This window comes from Synchiropus splendidus, chromosome 10 (assembly GCF_027744825.2).
Source record: "Synchiropus splendidus isolate RoL2022-P1 chromosome 10, RoL_Sspl_1.0, whole genome shotgun sequence".
Lineage (NCBI taxonomy): Eukaryota > Metazoa > Chordata > Actinopteri > Syngnathiformes > Callionymidae > Synchiropus > Synchiropus splendidus.
The window spans coordinates 15595571-15615365 of record NC_071343.1 but is presented as its reverse complement, the minus strand read 5'-3'; the positions used below and the strand labels follow the sequence as shown (position 1 = coordinate 15615365).

The 19795-nt window shown below is 41.7% G+C and overlaps 1 protein-coding gene across 1 annotated transcript in view; it reads right to left on the bottom strand.

The window, feature by feature from the left end:
* abca12 (ATP-binding cassette, sub-family A (ABC1), member 12) overlaps window positions 1-19795 on the bottom strand; it is a 64001-nt gene that overhangs the window by 2858 nt on the left and 41348 nt on the right. Inside the window, exons 53-70 of the mRNA XM_053876942.1 lie at window positions 19399-19632; window positions 19173-19314; window positions 18771-19017; window positions 17589-17678; window positions 15565-15652; window positions 15371-15498; window positions 14901-14988; window positions 14577-14685; window positions 10743-10797; window positions 8475-8652; window positions 8276-8391; window positions 6822-6984; window positions 6361-6614; window positions 4664-4871; window positions 3761-3870; window positions 3290-3440; window positions 697-831; window positions 111-214 (exon numbers count right to left, since the gene is read on the bottom strand). Coding sequence (XP_053732917.1) covers window positions 111-214; window positions 697-831; window positions 3290-3440; window positions 3761-3870; window positions 4664-4871; window positions 6361-6614; window positions 6822-6984; window positions 8276-8391; window positions 8475-8652; window positions 10743-10797; window positions 14577-14685; window positions 14901-14988; window positions 15371-15498; window positions 15565-15652; window positions 17589-17678; window positions 18771-19017; window positions 19173-19314; window positions 19399-19632 — 2600 coding nt within the window. The remainder of the gene's footprint in view (window positions 1-110; window positions 215-696; window positions 832-3289; window positions 3441-3760; window positions 3871-4663; window positions 4872-6360; window positions 6615-6821; window positions 6985-8275; window positions 8392-8474; window positions 8653-10742; window positions 10798-14576; window positions 14686-14900; window positions 14989-15370; window positions 15499-15564; window positions 15653-17588; window positions 17679-18770; window positions 19018-19172; window positions 19315-19398; window positions 19633-19795) is intronic.

Here is a 19795-nt window from a genome sequence, read left to right as displayed (position 1 = left end):
GTAGCCCAATATTTTTCAAAATGGCCATTAAATTTGTCTTTTAGTTTGTGCCTTGGACCTCACTAGTCTCATAATGTGTTCTGGATCAGACGACCGTGGACCTTCCTGACCTGTGAGACGTGAGCACCACGGCACTCTTCCCTTTAACTTCTTCTGAGATGACTTTCCACAAGTGTCGTTTGGTCCTCGGGTCCATGCCTGAGCTGGGCTCATCCTGGGAGGAGGAGAAGAGATTTTAAGGAGAATGTTTGTGCCGGCGAAGGAGACCAAAGATTAAATGGGGATACAGAGATCAGAATGAATAAACACTGAGGTTAATAAGGAGAAACCGAGGCAAAGCGAAGAAAGGAGACGTGGAGGGAGGCCCAGGAGAGAGGCGGCGAATTACAAAGACGCAGAGAGAAAGAAAGTATAAAGAGAAGTCAGAGCGGAAGGAAGGGTGGGCGGAGAAGAGAGGATCTGATAGAGACAGAAGGTGGAAATAAAATTGAAAGCTACAGGGAAGACCACTCTTGGGTGAGCCTGAAGATGCAGACTAATTAACTATATGAGATCTGTCAAGTCCCGGGGATCAATATGCGCTTTGCTTCAGAGACCCCTGGAGGGGCTTCAGTTATAAAGCTAGCTTCTGTAGTCTGGTAGCTAGTTGGGCAATTAAATCGCCGTGCAGTGCGACGTGAACAGGTGGGATCTCACCAGAAGCAAGATTTGAGGGTGTCCGACAAGAGCCATCGCCGTGGAGAGCTTCCTGCGAGTCCCACAGCTGTAGCCGTCGGTGATGATGCTGCGGTAGGAGTTGAGGCCCAGACGTTTGAGCAGGTAGTTCACCACCTTCAGAAGGAAACGCACGCCAGACACAGAGATGAGCTCCAGTCGAGAGTCGGAGCATGATACATTGGATAAAAGTTTCAGAAAACCCACACTAACACAACACAAATAATAAAGCAAACCCCGCTTTTAGTGTTTGTTCTTAAGTGAATGGACGGCAGAATAGTTTTCCTGGACAATGCATTGGTAATACAATCATACGGAGCTGGTTATGAAGCTCTCGGCTCCTGCTGTTATCGCGTCCTTGAGTGCACACAGCAGGATGCCTCCAGAGACAAGTCCCTCCACGGACTGATGCGAGGAAGCACGCTACAAACCACAGAGGGAGGCCAGCTCCGCTTTTGATATGCTGCGTGGCGCTGTGGCAGCAGGGTTGCTTCCTATATTATAGTGGGGTATGGATTTTAGAAAATAAACAAGATGTTCATCAGACCACGCATAGCGTTCATTATTGACTCCCATTAGACATCTTCATTGATTAGCTGCTCGCATGTGGAATTGCAATGTTTCCTGTTTAGACTATTTGAATTGCTTTTAGGGGTTTTATCTTGGCAGAGGCTCAATGAAGAGATCATACAGTCCATTATAATTCGGTTATTAATGTATTTTATGAATTTAATTAATCACTGGCACTATTAAAAGGAGGGGTCATATATTTATATATATTTTATATATTTATACCTGCTATACATACAGCATGAAACAAATAAATAAATATAAATTCAACTGTTTCATAGATCTTGAAGAATGGCTTTAATCATTTTTTTCACTGTTTAGTTGATCTGCCTTTATTTGTTTCTTTAAAATGTACATTGTTATTTTGATGTATTCATTTATTTATTTTAAACCTCAAACAAAATATTTTAAGCACACTGTATATGCGGAGATCAGCACTTCAACATGAAGCAGCGTATGCAAAGCCTACTCTTCCCCAAATGGAATTACTTTGCTAAATACCGGCTCATTTTTCAAATCGCCTGAGGTGATTTTCTCACGGTGAAGCGTTTCATTTGGCAACTTTTGAGACCAGATCAGTGGAGCGAGCTAATGCAATAAATAGATTTCTTTGCTCAGATGTGTTCCACAGTAAGAGGATTTGCCCCATGTTGATTTCACTGTACGATCCAAGAACATAATGTTTTCCTCGCCGCCCTGCTTTTCCCTCATAATCCCTGGCAACCAACCAAACTCCAATTACCTGCAAATATGTTTATTTGCTATTCCCTTTCATGAGTCCTGCTTTCTTTCACCTTTAAAGTAACAGCCACACAAATACATGTCAATATGAAATGACCCCATTAAGGCTCCTCTCATTATCCACAGCCATGGTGCTGTCACTGGGAAGCGACACCAGGGACACTCTGTATATCATCTCATCTGGTGGAGTGAGCAGATGCCAATTCTGTGGTCATTAAAACGATTGTTGTCAATATCTGGACCCGACGACAGGGGCTGTAACATGATCTGTAACCATGGAGACCACAGCACTCACAGTGGAAGCTCACCGTCTTGGACGAGTGAAAATGAAGATCATCTAAATGGGGAATGTCAGCAATAGTCTACAACTCTAAAATGTGCTGACTTCATAAGCCTAGTTTCATTTCCGGCAGTTATTTTAGGGCTTAAGGATGCTCCATTATAATGTTACATTTAGAACAGTTACTACCCTTTTATTATACTTATTACTTTATAAGAATCATGATCGAGATTATTTTTACTAGAAGCATTTGCTTTAACATTAAAATAAGGTTTGAGAATTGTATGAATGTATATGAATGTGGTTTTTCAGCAGAAAATAATAATAATAATAATAATTGCAATCTATCCCACATTTTCAGCAGAAAAAAATTATTAAAATGTATTCAGTGTATTTTCATGTATTGCATTTTTTTTTTTATTAAAATGTAAAACTGTGCTGAGGAGCATCCCCCACTGAGGGAAAAATAATGACCATCTCATATAATCTAATATTGTCCTCCTGGACTGGTGGAAAGATCATCATTTCTATGTTCACAATGAAACCTTTCTAGCAAATTGCAGCCTCAGAAAGAGACCGATAAGTTGAGTTCTTCAATGATCACATCTTTTGTTACAGAAGACTGGCATAATCCATAATCACCACAAAATTGGCTAGTGGAAACATGGCGAAAAACCCCAAAGATAGGCGTCAAATGAGATCTTCTCACCATGAAAGCGCTGTTTGAATGTAAATTTCTCATCGTTTGAAGTGTAAAGCTTCATCTAAAGAATTCTAATTGCTGACCACACGAGCTACACATGAGTGAGATCCCTGAGATAGCGTAGAGCGCAGCACGCTTCTTTGAACATCGCACACCTTCTGATTCGGTATGCACAGCCAGCGACTCCTGCAGTTGGGATTTTGAATTCATATCAGATCTCGCGGCGTCACTGTGCGGATCATGCCGATGCTACACGAAGCTCTGAATCCTGGCTTTCTTACCCCGTCTATATTCCTCTTTGAGATCCCACGAATGCGAGCATAAAAGTACAAATGCTCTTCTCCTGTCAGCAGACTGTCCAGTGCATCCACCTGGGGACAGTATCCGATGTTTATTCCCCTGTCTCGGCATTCCATGATGTCTACCAGCCTCCTGGGAGGAAGAAACAAAAAAAGACTTGTAAAACAACAGCGAATGGGTTGATGGACGTGGAGGTTATACCATCCCTCTCTTTTGCTGTTTGATGTCAGTGTAAGCTGGAGATACCTGACAAATTGCTTAACCACTGAGGAGGCCTGTGAGGAATCTAGAGCTCAGCAGCAACACAAAAACTGGTGTGCTACACTGCTGTACCATACATTATGGTGTGCATTCTTTCTTCACTTTTCATATTACACCAAATACTACAACGTTGACAACTATTGTATGATTTGTCAGACTCTATATCGTGTTTGAGATATTGTGTTTCTTACCCGTCCTGGTCCTTGATCTGTGCAGTTCCATCAGTGGGGCTCACATCACCAGTCAGCATCTTAAAAGTGGTGGTTTTACCAGCTCCATTCTCTCCCAGCAGACCAAAACACTGCACATTTAAACCAAGCACTCAGTGTCTTGACAATAATTGAGTTGCTACAATGCCACATTTTATTATTGTTTATTTTTATACTGATCACTGCACATCTGAATCAATCTAATCTGAGTGAAAGCTAAACCAGCCAGTAAAATATCTGTATGCAAACTGTAGGCATGGAGGTGTGTAAGAGGTCTCCCTGCAGCTGACCACCTCCCTGACAGGCCATTGTGTTCCTGTGATTGGCTCCCCACCGACCCCCCCACACCAGCCCATAAAGATGTGGATATGGTATGATTTTTAAAAAATATTCATCCCATTTTGTCATTCTGTTCCTCCCTATCTTGCTCCTGACTTGAGTATCCATCCTTCCACAGTGTCCCTCCTTCTGCTTTCATCCTGGGAATTTCAGTTCCTCTCTATTACCCTTAAGCACCTATATTTCCTTTTACATCTCTTTCACCCCATCAGTTTCCCCCCTCCCGTCTTGATATCCCGGCCTCTGTGGTCCCCTTTTCACTATTTTCTGTAAAAGTTTTTCACTCCACGTAGTCACCGAAAACAGTCAATTAATCTACTTCTACTTGCCCCCATCTAAAATATTCAGATGAGAAAAACAGTACATTTGCCACCACGACATCCCTTCCACTAGCCAACAAAAGGTCATTGCCACAATCCATAAAAAAGATCCCCACTCGTGCTTAAGGTTTTGCTTTGTGTACAGCCTGACCTCACCTTGAAAAAGACTCCATTAAGGAATCAGCTAACGTCCCTTACTGGTTGCCTCAAAGGTCGAATGTCTCACCTCTCCTGCAGGAATGCCGACCGAGAGCTTCTTGACTGCGTGGACTTTCTTCTTGTTGAAGTGCTGATAGACCTTTGAGAGCTGGTTGACCTGCAGGATGTCCGAATCCGCCGCCCCACTCGCCACACGCATGCGTTCGGCCGTCACATCCTCATCCTCTTCCTCGTGATCTGTGCTTGCCAGAGGTCTCTTGCGTACCACAAGTCGTCTACAAACAAGTGAAACATTGCACTTAAACAATTTTGACTTGAATGATATCGCAGTCTTTTTCCAGACACAACTGAGGTTAGTTTGACTCTCTAAATCAGGATTCTGCAACCGTCCCTATTAGCTCAGCAATGCCCCCTTTGCCACCAGCTACAATACACCTGGAATAAGTCAAACATAAAATTCTGATGCAATCTTATCTAAAAACAATGAAATAGGAGCAGCATAACACTGTCCTTGAGCGACGTGATTCATTACAGGCGACAAACAATCCGGCATCAGGGGGTGAGTCACGCTCATGTTTGATTGGGGTATTTCTTATTATCATCTACTGTCCTGACACCAGGGAAACTGCTGAGCCGCACGGTCAACAGCCTCAGATGTGTTTTGACACTTGGCACAGCCAGGCGCTGCAAGGCCAAGGGATGACTCAGACAGCTGCTGGCATATTCCAGTTAATCGTGCACGCGCATCTAATTTCACAAAGATAGGGCCGGGGAGTTTATTTATTTATTTTATTCCGCAACCGTTGCAGGAGGAGAAAGTTAATTCACGTTGATAAGGAGCACAACCACGTCTGTAGGAAGGTTATGAAGGTAGATGTTTCCAACCTCTCTCCCTATAAACTGCACAAACCCCCGTAGACAAGTGTGATACCTGTCGGCTCCTCAAAGAGCTTAAGCTAAAGTTTAAAAGTGAGTCGGACACCCTTGACCTAAAGGCCTAATCTCTTTACTCACACAGTCATGAAAACCCTCACAAGACAGCAACATAGTTAAACCAGTGGCTTCAGAAAATCCACCATTCTTCAAACTCGAGGTTTATCTTACATTTTTTTATCACATCATTCTCTTAAGTTCATCTCAAAGTTTTTGAAATAGCTTCCTGCACTCTAAAGGGCAAAAGATTTCAGATATAAACACATCTGTCTACCACAGTGGGGGGGCAATTACATTTCCTTATCATATACTGCAACTTTTGTGAGGGGCCGTCACGCCAATAATGCCTTAAAATAGATTTTGTAAAATACAATTTCTAAATAAAATATTATGAAGAAAAAATTGGAAAAAGTGTAATTGCACCAAGACATCTTAAAAGTGTTGTTGAACTTATATATATAGATATATAGATTTTATGTAGAGATTCTCAAAATAACTCCTAAATATTGGAAGATCTAATGTGTGGTGAATATCCTGGTAACAGAATTATGCACTTTATTAGAAGCGGTTTTTCAAAACATCACACACACCTGATCAAGCAAAATAGTGCTTTACAAGGTTTTCAAAGTTGATTTCAGTTTTTCAGTGCTCAAAGGGTAGGACATTCCTCCTGTGTATTATGAATGTAGTCCCCAGACAGAGCATGATGAGGACAGTAAAAAGCAAGGCCACTTTCCAAAGACTTGCATGTCAGCCAAATTATGTGGCGCCAACAAAAAATCTGGAAGCTGTGACTGTTAATGTATGAATATCATTCTTTAGTTTTCTTACCGGACTTTGCGGATCAAAGACTTGTTCACCAAGAGGCGGAGAGTGAAGAAGAAGAGGCCTTGGATGAACAAGGAGATGAACATCCAGCGGAAAGTATCAGAAGAGAAAGGGCTCTGATAGGCATCGATGCCGTATCCGCTGAGGATCTGGACCTGGATATTCATCCTTGCCAAGTGCATCAATCCATTCCCGAAGCTGAACTGAGGGAAGATTAGGAACGCGTTGCAGAGCTTGTTGAAGATTTCCATTATGTCCTGAGGGGGGTGAATGACAGAGGACAGGGAGTGGCGGCGTCGAGGGAGGAAAAGAAAGAATAGTGTTAATGAAATCTGATGTAGCACAGGTGAATTGAGAAATCCTTCTGTAAATCTTCTTCAGTAATTCAGCCCAATGATATTTTACATCAGGCTACATTCGCGGCCAAGGTTTTACAGCAGGCATGTTCCTTGATCATTGCTGACCTCTGTGTTCTTTTTCGAAAGCTCTGCCAAAAAGTAGACTATGGAGGTCGGCATGATGGTGTTGATCGTGATAAACAGGTTGATGCAGACGTAGGTGATGAAGGCCATCTCGGATCCTTTGAACAGGCCAGATACCAGGTACATCCAGGGGAAGGTGGCGAATCTACAGATGAGATTTGGACATTATTAGATCGATTTTAAAGTTAAGAATGTTCAGGTTACAAATGTTTCTGAGCACCTTTTTGAGTGAATCCTGAAATGAAACTTTCTGTGAATTAAAGTTGTGTCAGGAATAGGGGCAGCACTCGTAACAATTTCAAGTGACAGACAACTGACTTGGGTGGGTTGGGAATGATGTTTGGCAAACTTTGACAGTGAATACCAAGAGGAGGAGTGATTTAGCCTGATGTGTACGGTGGACAGACAACTGCTGTCGTCCCCCTGCCAGATCTCTGCCCCTGGATTTATTCCAACATACCATATCTTGATCGTTGTATTCATCTTTTGACTGAATAAAATATGACAATTGCTGCTTTTATACAGCAAAACAGAACAGCAAAAACATGGCACCGCAGCGAGGGACAATGTTCCTTCCAAGTGACAGAAAAGATGAAGATAAATAATATTCTTTTCGGTGGCAGAGCATCCTAACTGTATTTTCCCTGCCGCATAATCTGCTTGTTGTCTGGGTCAGAGGAAGTGAATGTGCCAGGATGGAAGAAAAAGTAGGATAGAACAGGAGAGGCAGAGATAAAGCATCTGTGTGTGCCATGTCCAAAAAAAAAAAAAAAAAAAGAAAGGTGCATGGTAGGCAGGCTGGCAGTGCCAAGCCGTGACAAGAAGCAGAAGACGAAAGGCTGCAGCCCAGACCAGGTGGGTGCAGGCTGACAGATGGAGGGCTGAGATTATTCATTGCTTGGGAGGGAGACATCTGTCTGATAAATGAGAAACAGAGTGCTGACTTGGCCTCAAAAGATCTGAAGCTCTCCCACAGCAAAAGGAAACACAGACGCCTCCACATTTAGGAGAGTGATGTAAATAATGACAGTGCTCCAGATGCCGTCCGTCGGTCCGTAGTCGCGTGATTGATGTTTGTTTTTGACCATTTAACTGATGAGTTAAATGACGTGCGTGGAAATGCTTTGGCAGGCAGATCGTGATCACACTCTTTGTGTGTATGTCATGAGGATCTCCGTAATTAAGTTATCAGCCACCTGTTGGCTCGAGCAGTCGCGAGACGATTCCAACAGACGGCTAACTGCAGAGACTCGCTATATACAGTAGCGCACTTTTTTTAAGTGTTGGCAGAGAAACCTTGAATTATACAACACAATACACAAGACAGGTGTTGCTCCACTAAATACGTCTCACACCCAAAATCTGACATTCATATGAATGATTAAAAAAGTGCTAAGATATGAATATGTGATTGATGTTCAAGTCACACGACTCACCCAAACAGCACCAGAAGCAGAGTGATGGCAGCCAGATTTTGGCGATCTGTAAACGCCGGGACCTGGAAGGCCGCGAACACGGCGACGGTCAAGACGACGGGGATCATGTATATGAACTGGAATGACAGAAGGTGGTCTCATTTCCCACAAGCGCTGCCATCAGGTTCCCGCAGACTCATAAAATGTAAAATCATATTACCATGTCGTAAAGGAAGTTAACGGCCCAGTAGAAGGGTTCACTGATACCGGCAATGTGCTGCAACCTCTTGGCTCCGGTGTGATGCTCGTTGACTTCGTAGATGGCAAAACTGGCCGTCGTGAGCGCGTAACCAGTCAGAACGCACATCACGACCATGATCCGCAGCATTCCTTGGACACTAAGAGAAAAGACCAACTCAATTTCAGTCGTAATGACAATGTCACACCAATGTATTTAACACACAATAAACCCCGAATAGAAAGGCGTCCTCATGAGCCCTGTTTTTGTTTTGCCACTTCTGTATGGCTGCCGCACACTTGTTATGGATTTTGATCCGAGGACTAAAAACAAATCAATACACCCTGGTGACCACGGCCACTTTGAATGAGGCAACCTCAGGCAGTTCGTTTCAGCCAGCAGTTTCTAACCCTGAAGTCCACCGACAAACAAGTCGCCTGGGTCTCCAAAGAGACTGGACTCATTAAAACAACCTAAGTGGGAAACAACACCTTTTTTTTTTACTGGCAAACTTTGCAGGAAGACTTTGTGCAAAGAACAAAATAATGAAAATTCAATCAATAATTTGTAGAATGAGCATGACCACTACAGTTCACGGTGATGCATGTGTTCCAATTGAACAATGGAGGATTATTTAAACATGCTGTACATTGAGTCAAAAAGTTGGATGGCTGATGGGTGTTATCGGAGCACTCAAGGATGCAGGACATGAAGGCAAAACCCAGTCTTTCCCTCCCCAAATCCTTCAATCACACCCAAATTTTTTAACTAGATTATTCCATCCACCAGCAAAATCATATTTACTCTCACCTCCACCATGGATGCTTTGGTTGTGGCATCACATTGTTTCATGTGGTGCACCTCGCATTGGTGAAAAATGTTCACCATGAAAGAAACTATACATATTAATTTATTTGGTCTTTAAATAATTTCCCAAAATTATTACTGAATTTGATTCCTTTCTTTAGCACTTAAAATGTTGTTGATATTATTGAGTTCAAGGGGCAGCAGGGGCAGCTGTTCCAGAACTTGCACCAGAAAGGAATCTTCAAATGGTTTTTGGATCCAGAACACCACCAAAATTTTCAAATTTCGTCCTTCTCCTGTCTTCAACATTTTCTGGAAATTTCACTGAAATCTGGTGAATACAACCTTCTGGTGGAGATAGTCAAATGTTTAAATGCAGGATAAAAACACTGACACAGGTCTAGCCCATGCTGGAATCAAACATTTTAACAACAGTCCAGCCTGAGTCTCTCTGGCGTTGAAGACTCAAAGACACATTTCTATTTCCCCACAGACACTTTCATTTTAAATGTTTCTTCTTGATGTAACTACCTGTTGGACAAATCTGACGCCCCCATCCTTCCAGCTCTGGACCCTCTGCTATCTCATTTAGCCAGGCTGACACAAATAAAAGCCACACGCAGCAAAGAACTGAAGACGAAGCTGGCACTGAGACCGGGTGGGAAGGGAAGAGAATAACGGAGCGGGAGGTGTGGGGGGCATTTCCAGCATTAACTAGATTAACTAGGCAGCCGCGCCGGCTAACAAACAAGCTTGTTATCAGCTCTGAAAAATGTTTTTTTCTCCCCACAAGCAAGCACCGCGGGAGAATTTAGATATTTGAAGCAATAAACTGAATCTTCAGCGCAGGTTAAATCAATAGCAGAGCTTCACAGGAACTGTGTGCAGAGCAATATCAGAGATGCTCCAAATAAATGTTGCATGTGTGAGGAAATGGACGGTTTACGAAGACAGTGAAGGTCAGGCTTCGTCAGGGCCATTGAGATGGTTATATTGATGAAGTTTTGGGGCTGGAACCCACTGAGAAGGAAATGAAACACACAAGTGTGTTCCACACAAGTCCAACTTCTCTCTCCAAAATAACATAAAAAGGATTCATTTGCATCGTAGAAATAACAGCTCAGTGTTGGTTAATGGAAATCCATTAGAAAACAAGAAGTTGACTGAATATGTCGGTCATGTCGCACTCGGATTCGGAAACGCAGCCAATCATAAATAATTCATTTTGCTCTAACAGCAACACACAAGGATGACACAACCATGAGTCCCTTGACACAGACAGCCTTCTGGATTAAAGAATATTGTCCAGTACAAATCTAGGTTCCTTGTTTAAATCTGCTGACTATGATAGTTTGGCTGTATTGGAAGTGTTACCGTTGACAGATATATTTGAAATGCTTTTTAAAACAGTAGCTGATAATGGGAATAATTCAAATGAATTACATGGCGTCCTCGTCGTCCGGTCGGCCGAAGTAGGGATGACTGGAAACAGAGATGGCTGTGAAGGAGAAAGCAAGGCATGATGTTAGCAGTCAAGATGAAAAATAAATAAATAAAAATAAGAAGCACATTTTTTTTAGCCGAGGAAACAAGTGAGCGCTGATATTTACCTCCAGGAGGAGATAGACAATTTGAAAATATGGTCGAGGATGATTTAATTTGCCAAGGCACAAAAGGAAATTGAATTTGGTTTATCATTTGTTCCCAGACATACGCAGTCTTTTATGCTCACAGGGTCTGACTACATGTTTCTGCTCACATTTCCAAAGATAGGAGTGAATGGAATGAAGCGAAGCGGCGGCTGCAGCTCCTGGATCAGGTTTAGTGGAATAAATGGCTTTTGCTGCCAAAGTGCTTTATCTACCGCAATAATTTCTCTCTAAGGCTCTTCCAACTAATCCAAGCCTAATCTGCAGTCATCTACACCATGATTCAGAGGTGGCGTGTGGTAACTCAGGTTTTTGACTCATCATTATGTTCTTATTATGTGCTTATATAATGATACATAATGATGATGATATATATATATATAGATATATCTATATATCTATATATCTATCTATATCTATCTATCTATCTATCTATATATATATATATATATATATATATATATATATATATATATATATATATATATATATATATATATATATATATATATTTTTTTTTTTTTTTTTTTTTTTTCCTGGCAGATTTCGGACCAGATTCCAGGTCATGACGTTAATCCAAAACCCCACGAATTTGTCAGTTTTCTAGCATTCTAAGCCTTTAATATTTATCACATACTGCATGGTGAATTAACACAATTATTACCCTTTACAGAGTCCCACACCCACGTATGTCAAGTTGATGGTCTGAGCACAAGTGGAGCGGTGATGTAAATGATTATTATCAGCCATCAGGGGCCAGCAACGCTGCTTCCCACCATGAAACCTATTCGTATCTGTGAGTAAACGCTGGACCTCCTGATTGATAACCAGCCACTTCCTCTCCTGCCCTGTGGTGTCCGCAAGACACAAATGTCTCAGAGGCGACAGAAGAAGAATAATAATTGCTCTAGATGGATTTAATTTAAACGTCTGACAGTTCAGAGCAGGGGCTCTTTGAGTCTACAGGCAGCTAAATGAACATTTCTCACAAATGGGTCAATGCATGTTGCTGTCAGAGACTCGTGGAGTCCCTTTTCCAAGAGATATTTGGCAGACAAACAATGCCATTTAAATCTAGAAACCATGCATTGATGGCTACCTTTGTACACAAACCCCCAAATGAGAGTGAGTTAAATATTTGGACGAGATTATGACCATTTCGCTCCACTGATGGAGGGCCCAAAAATGCTTTGATTCTTTATAAGTTGTCTCCCAAGTCTCCCAATTTAAAGCTCTGACTTGGTGAACATTTTGGGCTATCGCAAGTTCAAATCCAGAGTCTCCGGCAGACGAAAGAGCTTGCCATCCATTAGATGGAAGCCACCCTTTGGGACCATTCAATCTAGGGTTAAGGACTGATGGTGGGATTAGAAGAAATAAGAAAACACACAGGTTCATCGATTTCTAAGCCTCTAGCAACCGTCTTGTCAGATCAAACATTAAACCCCACGGAAGTGAAGCACATCCTTAAAAAATGTGGGGGAATGTCAATACTCTGATCACAATATATTGTGATATGTCATACTGTTGTGACATATTGCGGTATGAAAAACAATCACATGGTTATTCTTTACTTATACGTTTCCATTTTATTTATTTATGTGTAAAATGCAACAAAATCAGTATTTGAGAAACTGCATCAAGTCTGTAACTTTTTTTTTTTTCTAAATAACAGCAGTGCAGCTCACACTGCCATTGAAAAATGAGGAACAGCAGGCTTTTAAATTTTAACCACGCAAAATGGAAATTCGTACTTTACTTCCAGTAAATTTTGAATCAGTTTTCATTTCTAGTTGGAGTGACAAGTCCAATAGGCAGATGACTTGGATGGAGTCTCATGTCAGGACTAGGGAACTGATAATGTGAACGATGTGTGCTGTGAACGGCTGTCAGCATCTGAGTGCAATTGTAGCCACTTCTTAAGTGTAGAAGGGGCGTCTGGGGCGTGCCTGTGTGAGTACTGAGAAACCCACGACGGCAGGGCTGACTGCATACAAAGCACTGCTTAAAGGCAATGTACTTACCCGAACTGATCAAGAAATGAGTATTCAGTCAACTGCCTCAAACACAAATGCTACTTTAAGTATCTTCTTTCTGCAAGTAGGCTGTGATTTAGCTCAGGAAGTGACCAGTTAAAGGTGAACGAGCATGAGGAAACTATTTACAGCAGGCAGAGGGGACGGCTAGAGTTGGCTGCTCTCCACCTTCGACAGATTAACCATCATCACTATGCAAAGTAATCTAAGATCCTTCATCCGCTACTGTGAGGTTGAAGGTAACATTTAAATGATCACATTGATTGCACTCCGCTCAAGTATGCAGGTAGTGCGCGTGTTTATGAGCTTGCTTGGCGCGTGTGTGTGTGTGTGTTTGCGCTCTTCTCCCCACAGGCAGATGGTCAGAGCGATCTGAAACAGTACCGAAAACGTGGGCCAGCATAATCATTCCCCCGCTCATCAGTATTCGCCGCGCGCAGGGATGCCAGTTTTAAAACACACACAATATCCCTTGCCTTTGATCAGACGGAACACAGACACGCTCACACAGAGACACACTTTTTATAGCTTCAGATCTACTAAGTAAACAAACTGTATTCACTCTGAGGAATCCAAAATAGCTTCAAGTAAGTGGGCACATCAACGGGATCATGCTTTCGAGCTCATCATTGAAGAGCGTAAACATGCAGAGGGAAAGTCAAGGTGGTGAGTTTGAGATAAAAGCTGTAGTCTACGCAGTGTGTACATGTCAAAGTGACTTTTCTTCATCGAAACATTAAGCATTCCATTTCTTCATGAGCTGCTCAATTATCGCAGGTAACTCTGATAACATATTCAATTTCCTTCAACGTAGCAACTGAAGACTTTCCTGATACGGAGGATAAACCTCTCTGTGTCTGTAATGAGGCTTCATGAAACAGTGACCTCATTGTCAGAGTTCAGTAGGTGGATCACCAAAACAGTTTAAAATGACTTGAGGTTTCATTCACACCCAAAGATTTTAGAGCAGACAGTGCCATCTAGTGGGCTCTGAAAATGAAGAAACTGTTTCATGAAGCCTCAACAAGCCCTCACTACTTCCTGATAGTCCAAAGACCCAAACTACCTTTGTAAAAAGGGTCAAATAATAAAATAAAACTGGCCCAAAATGTCGTGCTAAAATTATATTTATACTTCTACAACTTGTTTGAATTGAACTGATGACATATGATTTTGTTGCGTTATTGAGTTCATTAGCATCAGTTAAGGCAGAAAATATTTTTAAAATACATCATTTAAAATACAAGTGCGGCTTCACTCTGTCATTGTCATTGAGATGAAAATAAAATGCTCTATCACTTCAAAACTGAAAAAAAACCCTGCACATTTAGAATCTTGAAGCAACATGAGAAACACAATAATAAATCTCAAAGAAAAAGCTTTTGATGTGAACCATTTGGGGTGAGTTTCTTTTGTTATGCTGCTGGAAAAACTGAAAAGATGCGCCATCACACCTCAGACAGAAGAGAAAGTGAAATGGACGAGTCTATTTACTGTTTGCCAGTGTAGCACAATACAGAAAAAGCAAAACTTTTTTTGTGTTTTAGTTGTTAAGGCTTAAGTCATTTAACCTTTCCAACTTCTCAACGCACCATATTCACGTGGATCCTTGTCTGCAGGAAGATTGGCACGGAGGATCAAGTTGTTCAGGCTGTTCAAGTATGCTGGCATAGTGTGGTGCCCTTCAGGGTTGAACCAAACCTGCAGCCAGAAAAAAAAACACAAACAGACCAGATCAGTATACTGAGCAAGCTCACATGTCAGATGAAACCAGAAGTGAGAGATGGTCAAAATAAAAGCGTTCCAGGATCAACAGAGCTCCATCTGTGCAGCTGTCGTGTTGAAGCATTCAAACTCTCCTCAGCACTGACATTACAATCGTAATGAGACAGGCAGCAGGATGCAGATGTAGTTACCTTTGATAGAGTGCGGTTTGCAGGGACGCCTCTCAGATCCATCTGCAAGTCAGGAGGGAGGCTCATGCCAAAATCAAACCCGCCGTACCTGCAAAAGAAATGGGCTTATTGTCGGCATGATTTGAATACCTTCATACCAATCAACGATGACAATCTTTCTAGCTATGATTGGGTCACATCAACATGGAGATAATATTATTGTCATCATGTTATCATGAATATTTTGATCGGGTATTTTTTCTGCATGATTTACGATGATTATGAGCGGCTCTGGTGCCTCAGCGCAGATATATGCATCTGCAAAAGGTCCCTGCAAATTGCAACAGTGTCAGGCCAAAGAGATCTTTGCACTGACTCTAGACTGAGTCTCTGCTGAATGATTCAGCATTTATGATAACCAGAGCTACATGCATGACAAATTTGTCTAAAAAGTAAACTGTTATCTTCTGTTGAAAGAAATCAAACGTCACCTGTTTCTGATGTAGTCATTGGTTGTCCCCACTAGGTACTTCTCAACGTCAAAACCAGTCACGTTGTAAGCAACCTGAGACGACGGCAGCTTCGTATGCGGAGGCACGAAATTGTCGTTATCGCAGACCTGAGTCAAGAATGAATATAAAGCTTTACTTTATGCCCACTCAAACCGTTAGTGACACGATCTCACCTGTTCCCCACGGGCACATTTACATTCACGATATGTTTTGGCTCCGCTCCCTGAAGAAGTCCATGCACTTGAGGCTTGAGTGCACGATCTAAAATAAGACATCGACTATGTAAATTGGAGGCTCAGTGGAGCGATAACAGTCAGGACACTGTGATTAAGAATAACCTGGATCACACGTTGAGGGGAGAGACGAGGGACGTGTTGGATGAGGAATGTTAGCAATGGAGATACCAGGTAAAAGGAGGAGAGAAAGACACCTGATGTGGTTCATGGATGTGCTGAATGAAGACACGAAGAAGAACAGGGAGACTAGAGAGGATGATCAGGTGGGATACCACGCTACAAAACTTGTGGGTAACACTTTAGATTGGGAGACACATATTAATATTGCTTATTTACAGTAAATACTAATGTTGGTGTTGTTTAGAGTGAACTTATGTTGTCTAGTTCAAGGTCAAATCCAGTCAGTTTTTACAAGGGACTTATCAATCAGTAATTATAAATTACTAGCTCATATGCTGCAAATACACATATGAATATGTAAGTTTAATACATGTTCCCTCATCTTAAATGTGACCAAATTGTAGGTACGTGTAGTCCTAAATGCATTTTATTGTGAAACCTTAGTGAATCATAAACCCGGATTTCCAGGCAACCATCTTACAGTATTTATAAAAGATAATTTTGTTAAAGTGTCATAATTTGATTCAACTATAAAGAAATAATTCTTATTGTACCTCTATCTGCAGGTCAAGTTGTAGCAAAGAAAATACATACTCATGTAAAAAAAGAAAGAAAGGACATCTCATGTTTACTAAAAATGGTTTTCATTATTTATGAAAAAATTACCAATGTTCTAATGAAGAAACAAGTTATTTTGGATTCTATTGCTACTGCACAATAGGCGGGTTATTACAAAAATATTATAAATGTCTTAAATGACTTTGTGTTCTTATTTTATGCTTAAAAAACGTCATTATTTAAAATAAATAAATAAAGTTAAAACTTGCTTAAAATTAAGTAAAACACAATTAGTTATAAATTAATTGAATTCGAAATAAAATTACATTACAGAAAAAAATGAATACAAATTTTTGAAAACAGACACAAACAAAGAACATGTTATACATTTTTTTCCCATTCTAACCCTAATTGTTTAAAGTTGCCATTGTTTAGTACTTGAGTTGTCACACAGTGAATATTTTAAATGTTTTAAACGCACGCCTCTAATTGTTCTTTGAAAAAAATGGACCTTTAGTAAGTTGCAGCTGGAACAATCTATAAAACTAAGAGAGAGTAATTGGAAAATCAAGTGTGTTTGCACCTGATAAGTTCATCAGATCACTTGTTAGCATATTATCTTGGTCAAATCTCAACTTCATTGAATATCCTCATTTTAAACTGCATGGCCCCAAAAGACAGGCTTTCGCTCGCGGTGCAAATGTGGAATAGCCTTTGTTGAATTTTCAACAACTTACAATGGGATAAAACTGAATTACAATTATTATAAGAAAAGAATCCTAATCTATACGTCCCCATAGAAGTGAACATTTGAAATGAGGTGATAACCAGCATTCTCTCCCTCATTGAGGACGGCAAAATGAAGATGTTTAGCTTCTGTAAAGGTCAAAATCGCACTAATGTGTCGCATCCCATTTCTGATAATGAGCCGGTGAAAAAGCCAGCTGTGCTGTAGGACATCAAGATCAAGTGTGCAAAGATTTTTTTACACTGTTAACTGCGGGAGGAGTTTTAAAATTCTTCAGGGATACAGTTCATGAGTGCCAACATTGATTTCAGAGCAAGTGTGGGGAAAATCACCCCAATAAACATGAGGGCTCTGTTACGGAATACAAATGACGCCCTCCTATGGCTGCGGGCTTTCGGCCACATACACAACCGAAGCAGAGCAGCAGGAAACGGTGAGGGAAAACATCAGAACCGAGGCGATGCAGGCGAATAAAGAAGTGAAAGTGGAGGCCTGAGAAGAATGAAAATGTACGAGTCAGAGAGAAATGACGTACGGGTTGCTGGTCTTGGACAGGCATGCGTTATCAATCCCAGGGTACGACATCATGGTGTCGACCAGCCGTGTGGAGTTTGGATCCTGGTTTCTGTGAAGAGTGAGACGGATAAGCATATTGTGTCTCATAAACAGATGCACGCTGTTACTCAAGCACCACCATATGATGGAGGCGGTGGCTCTCTGTCACCAAAAGAGGATGCTGGGTTTGGATTCTAGTGTCCAACCTTTGCCAGAGATGAGTCTGTTCAACAAAGTCACAGTCATGAACAAGGTTTTCAGCCACCGTACCACTCCCTTCATGAGCTCTTTGTTCACTTATTTCACATACAAGCATTCGCTCTTGACCTGGTCTTTTCAGATATCTTCTAGGTGCAAATCACAACACATACTTCCTAGTTCATGAGCTGGCTGCAGTGGCTTGAGACTGCTATCACACATCTTAAGGCTTAAATTCACGCTTTAATTGAAACATGCTTTAAGATAGTTTTCCTTCCCACAGTTTGTGGATTGTGATCGAGGTCAACAAGTATCTGGGTCTTTGTTCCAACTTTCAACAATCCGCCACTAATTTATAACACTTAGCTTGAAAAGCCATGGAGGTTGTTGAAATGTATAACTAAATGCCTCCATCTCCATTAATCCATATCAAACAGATCTCGGGATAAAAAGGGCTAATGAAAGAAGATATGGAGTGGCGCCACAGCCTCTTTCTCCCTCCCCACATATCTCCTTGATCATGAAGCACTCCTCAAAAAAGTGAAGACTTCTCTAAAGCCCCTGACACTTTTGATCTTAGTCACTTTGATCCTGCATCCGAGCCATCTTCATCACAATCATCTCCCTCTCCGGCTCTCCTTGAGGTCCGTCTGCCCTTCAACAGACTGATACACTACTGTCACCAAGAATTGTTGCATGAAGCAAAAACATCGCAAATCAAGCAGGCATCATCATATAGAGATGTACCGTGTGTGATTTAAGATCCAGAGGCCGGTAGGATATTTGACTACATATGTGGATGAATAATCGTGGAGGGATAAGCTGCAGAGGGCTGTGGCAGATGAGGTGCTTCTGTCCTGCTGATCTTAACTGGTGCTTTGTTCATTAAACTCTTTGTCACATTTTTTAAATTGAAGACATGACATAATTCTCCTATCGTGTCATTCCCAGTGCAGTCTTGTACCTGAAGAAGGTGTAGCTTGGTCCGATGTTGTAGAGAGCGGGGCTCAGCTCCATCTCGGGATAGTGCCGCAGGTCGCTTTTGATGGTGGCCAATCCCATTGCGAACACCACGAACAAAATAGGGAGCAGAACCTGAGTCAGAAGGCCTTTCAGGTCGCGGCGGGAGTGATGGATCCTCTTGATTATCATGGCGGACATCTGTTGCCAGGCCAGGTAAAGGCCAGACTCAGTTGATGAGCCAGTCAGTTCTGGAATGAAAGCCAATGTTTTGAGTGTGAGCCCTGTTTTTCTGGCGACATATAGAACTGGAGTTACATACAGGTAACTGCAGTTACTCTCCCTTGTCAATAAATTGTTCCTGAGATAAACAGAATATTACACTCCAAATTGTGAAGATACATACTGGCATTGTAGCTGGAGAAGTTTCCACTGAGCTCTTCGGGAAAACTGTTGATGGATCCAGTGTCTGACATGGACTCAGAGACGGTCAGTAATGTGTCCTCCGACGTCAAATCTGCGGTTCCCTCAGTCAGCTGCAGGAAAACCTAACATACAAAAGGGCATTAGAAATGTGAAAGGATAGTGTGGTACGATAAAAATATCTCCATGAGCTGGTGTTTTGAACCAACCTCCTCCAAGGTTGTGTCAGAGATGCCGTAGCCGCCCAGATGCAGGGAATCCAGATTGGCGTCCAGCGCAGTCAGAAGTGAGCGGTACGACGAGGAGTTTGCTGAGGTGAAGGGGGGCAGTGAATAGACCAAATCGCCCCCCTGCGACTCCACTAGATGGGCTTCAGGAACGTGGGCTTGGATAAAGCTCTTTATCTCCGCACTGTCGAAGGACTGGGACTCGAAGCTCTGGACCTAAGATGGCGAAAATAGCGCATTCTACTTACTGACCAAATAAACCTTGCTTAAGTACAAAAGGTCACATTGCCGGTTAATTAAAATACCTTTGCTGAGTAAGCAGAGAAAGAGTTTTGTCTGTTTAGCACAGATACCAATCATAAACACCAGTAGGATTTGT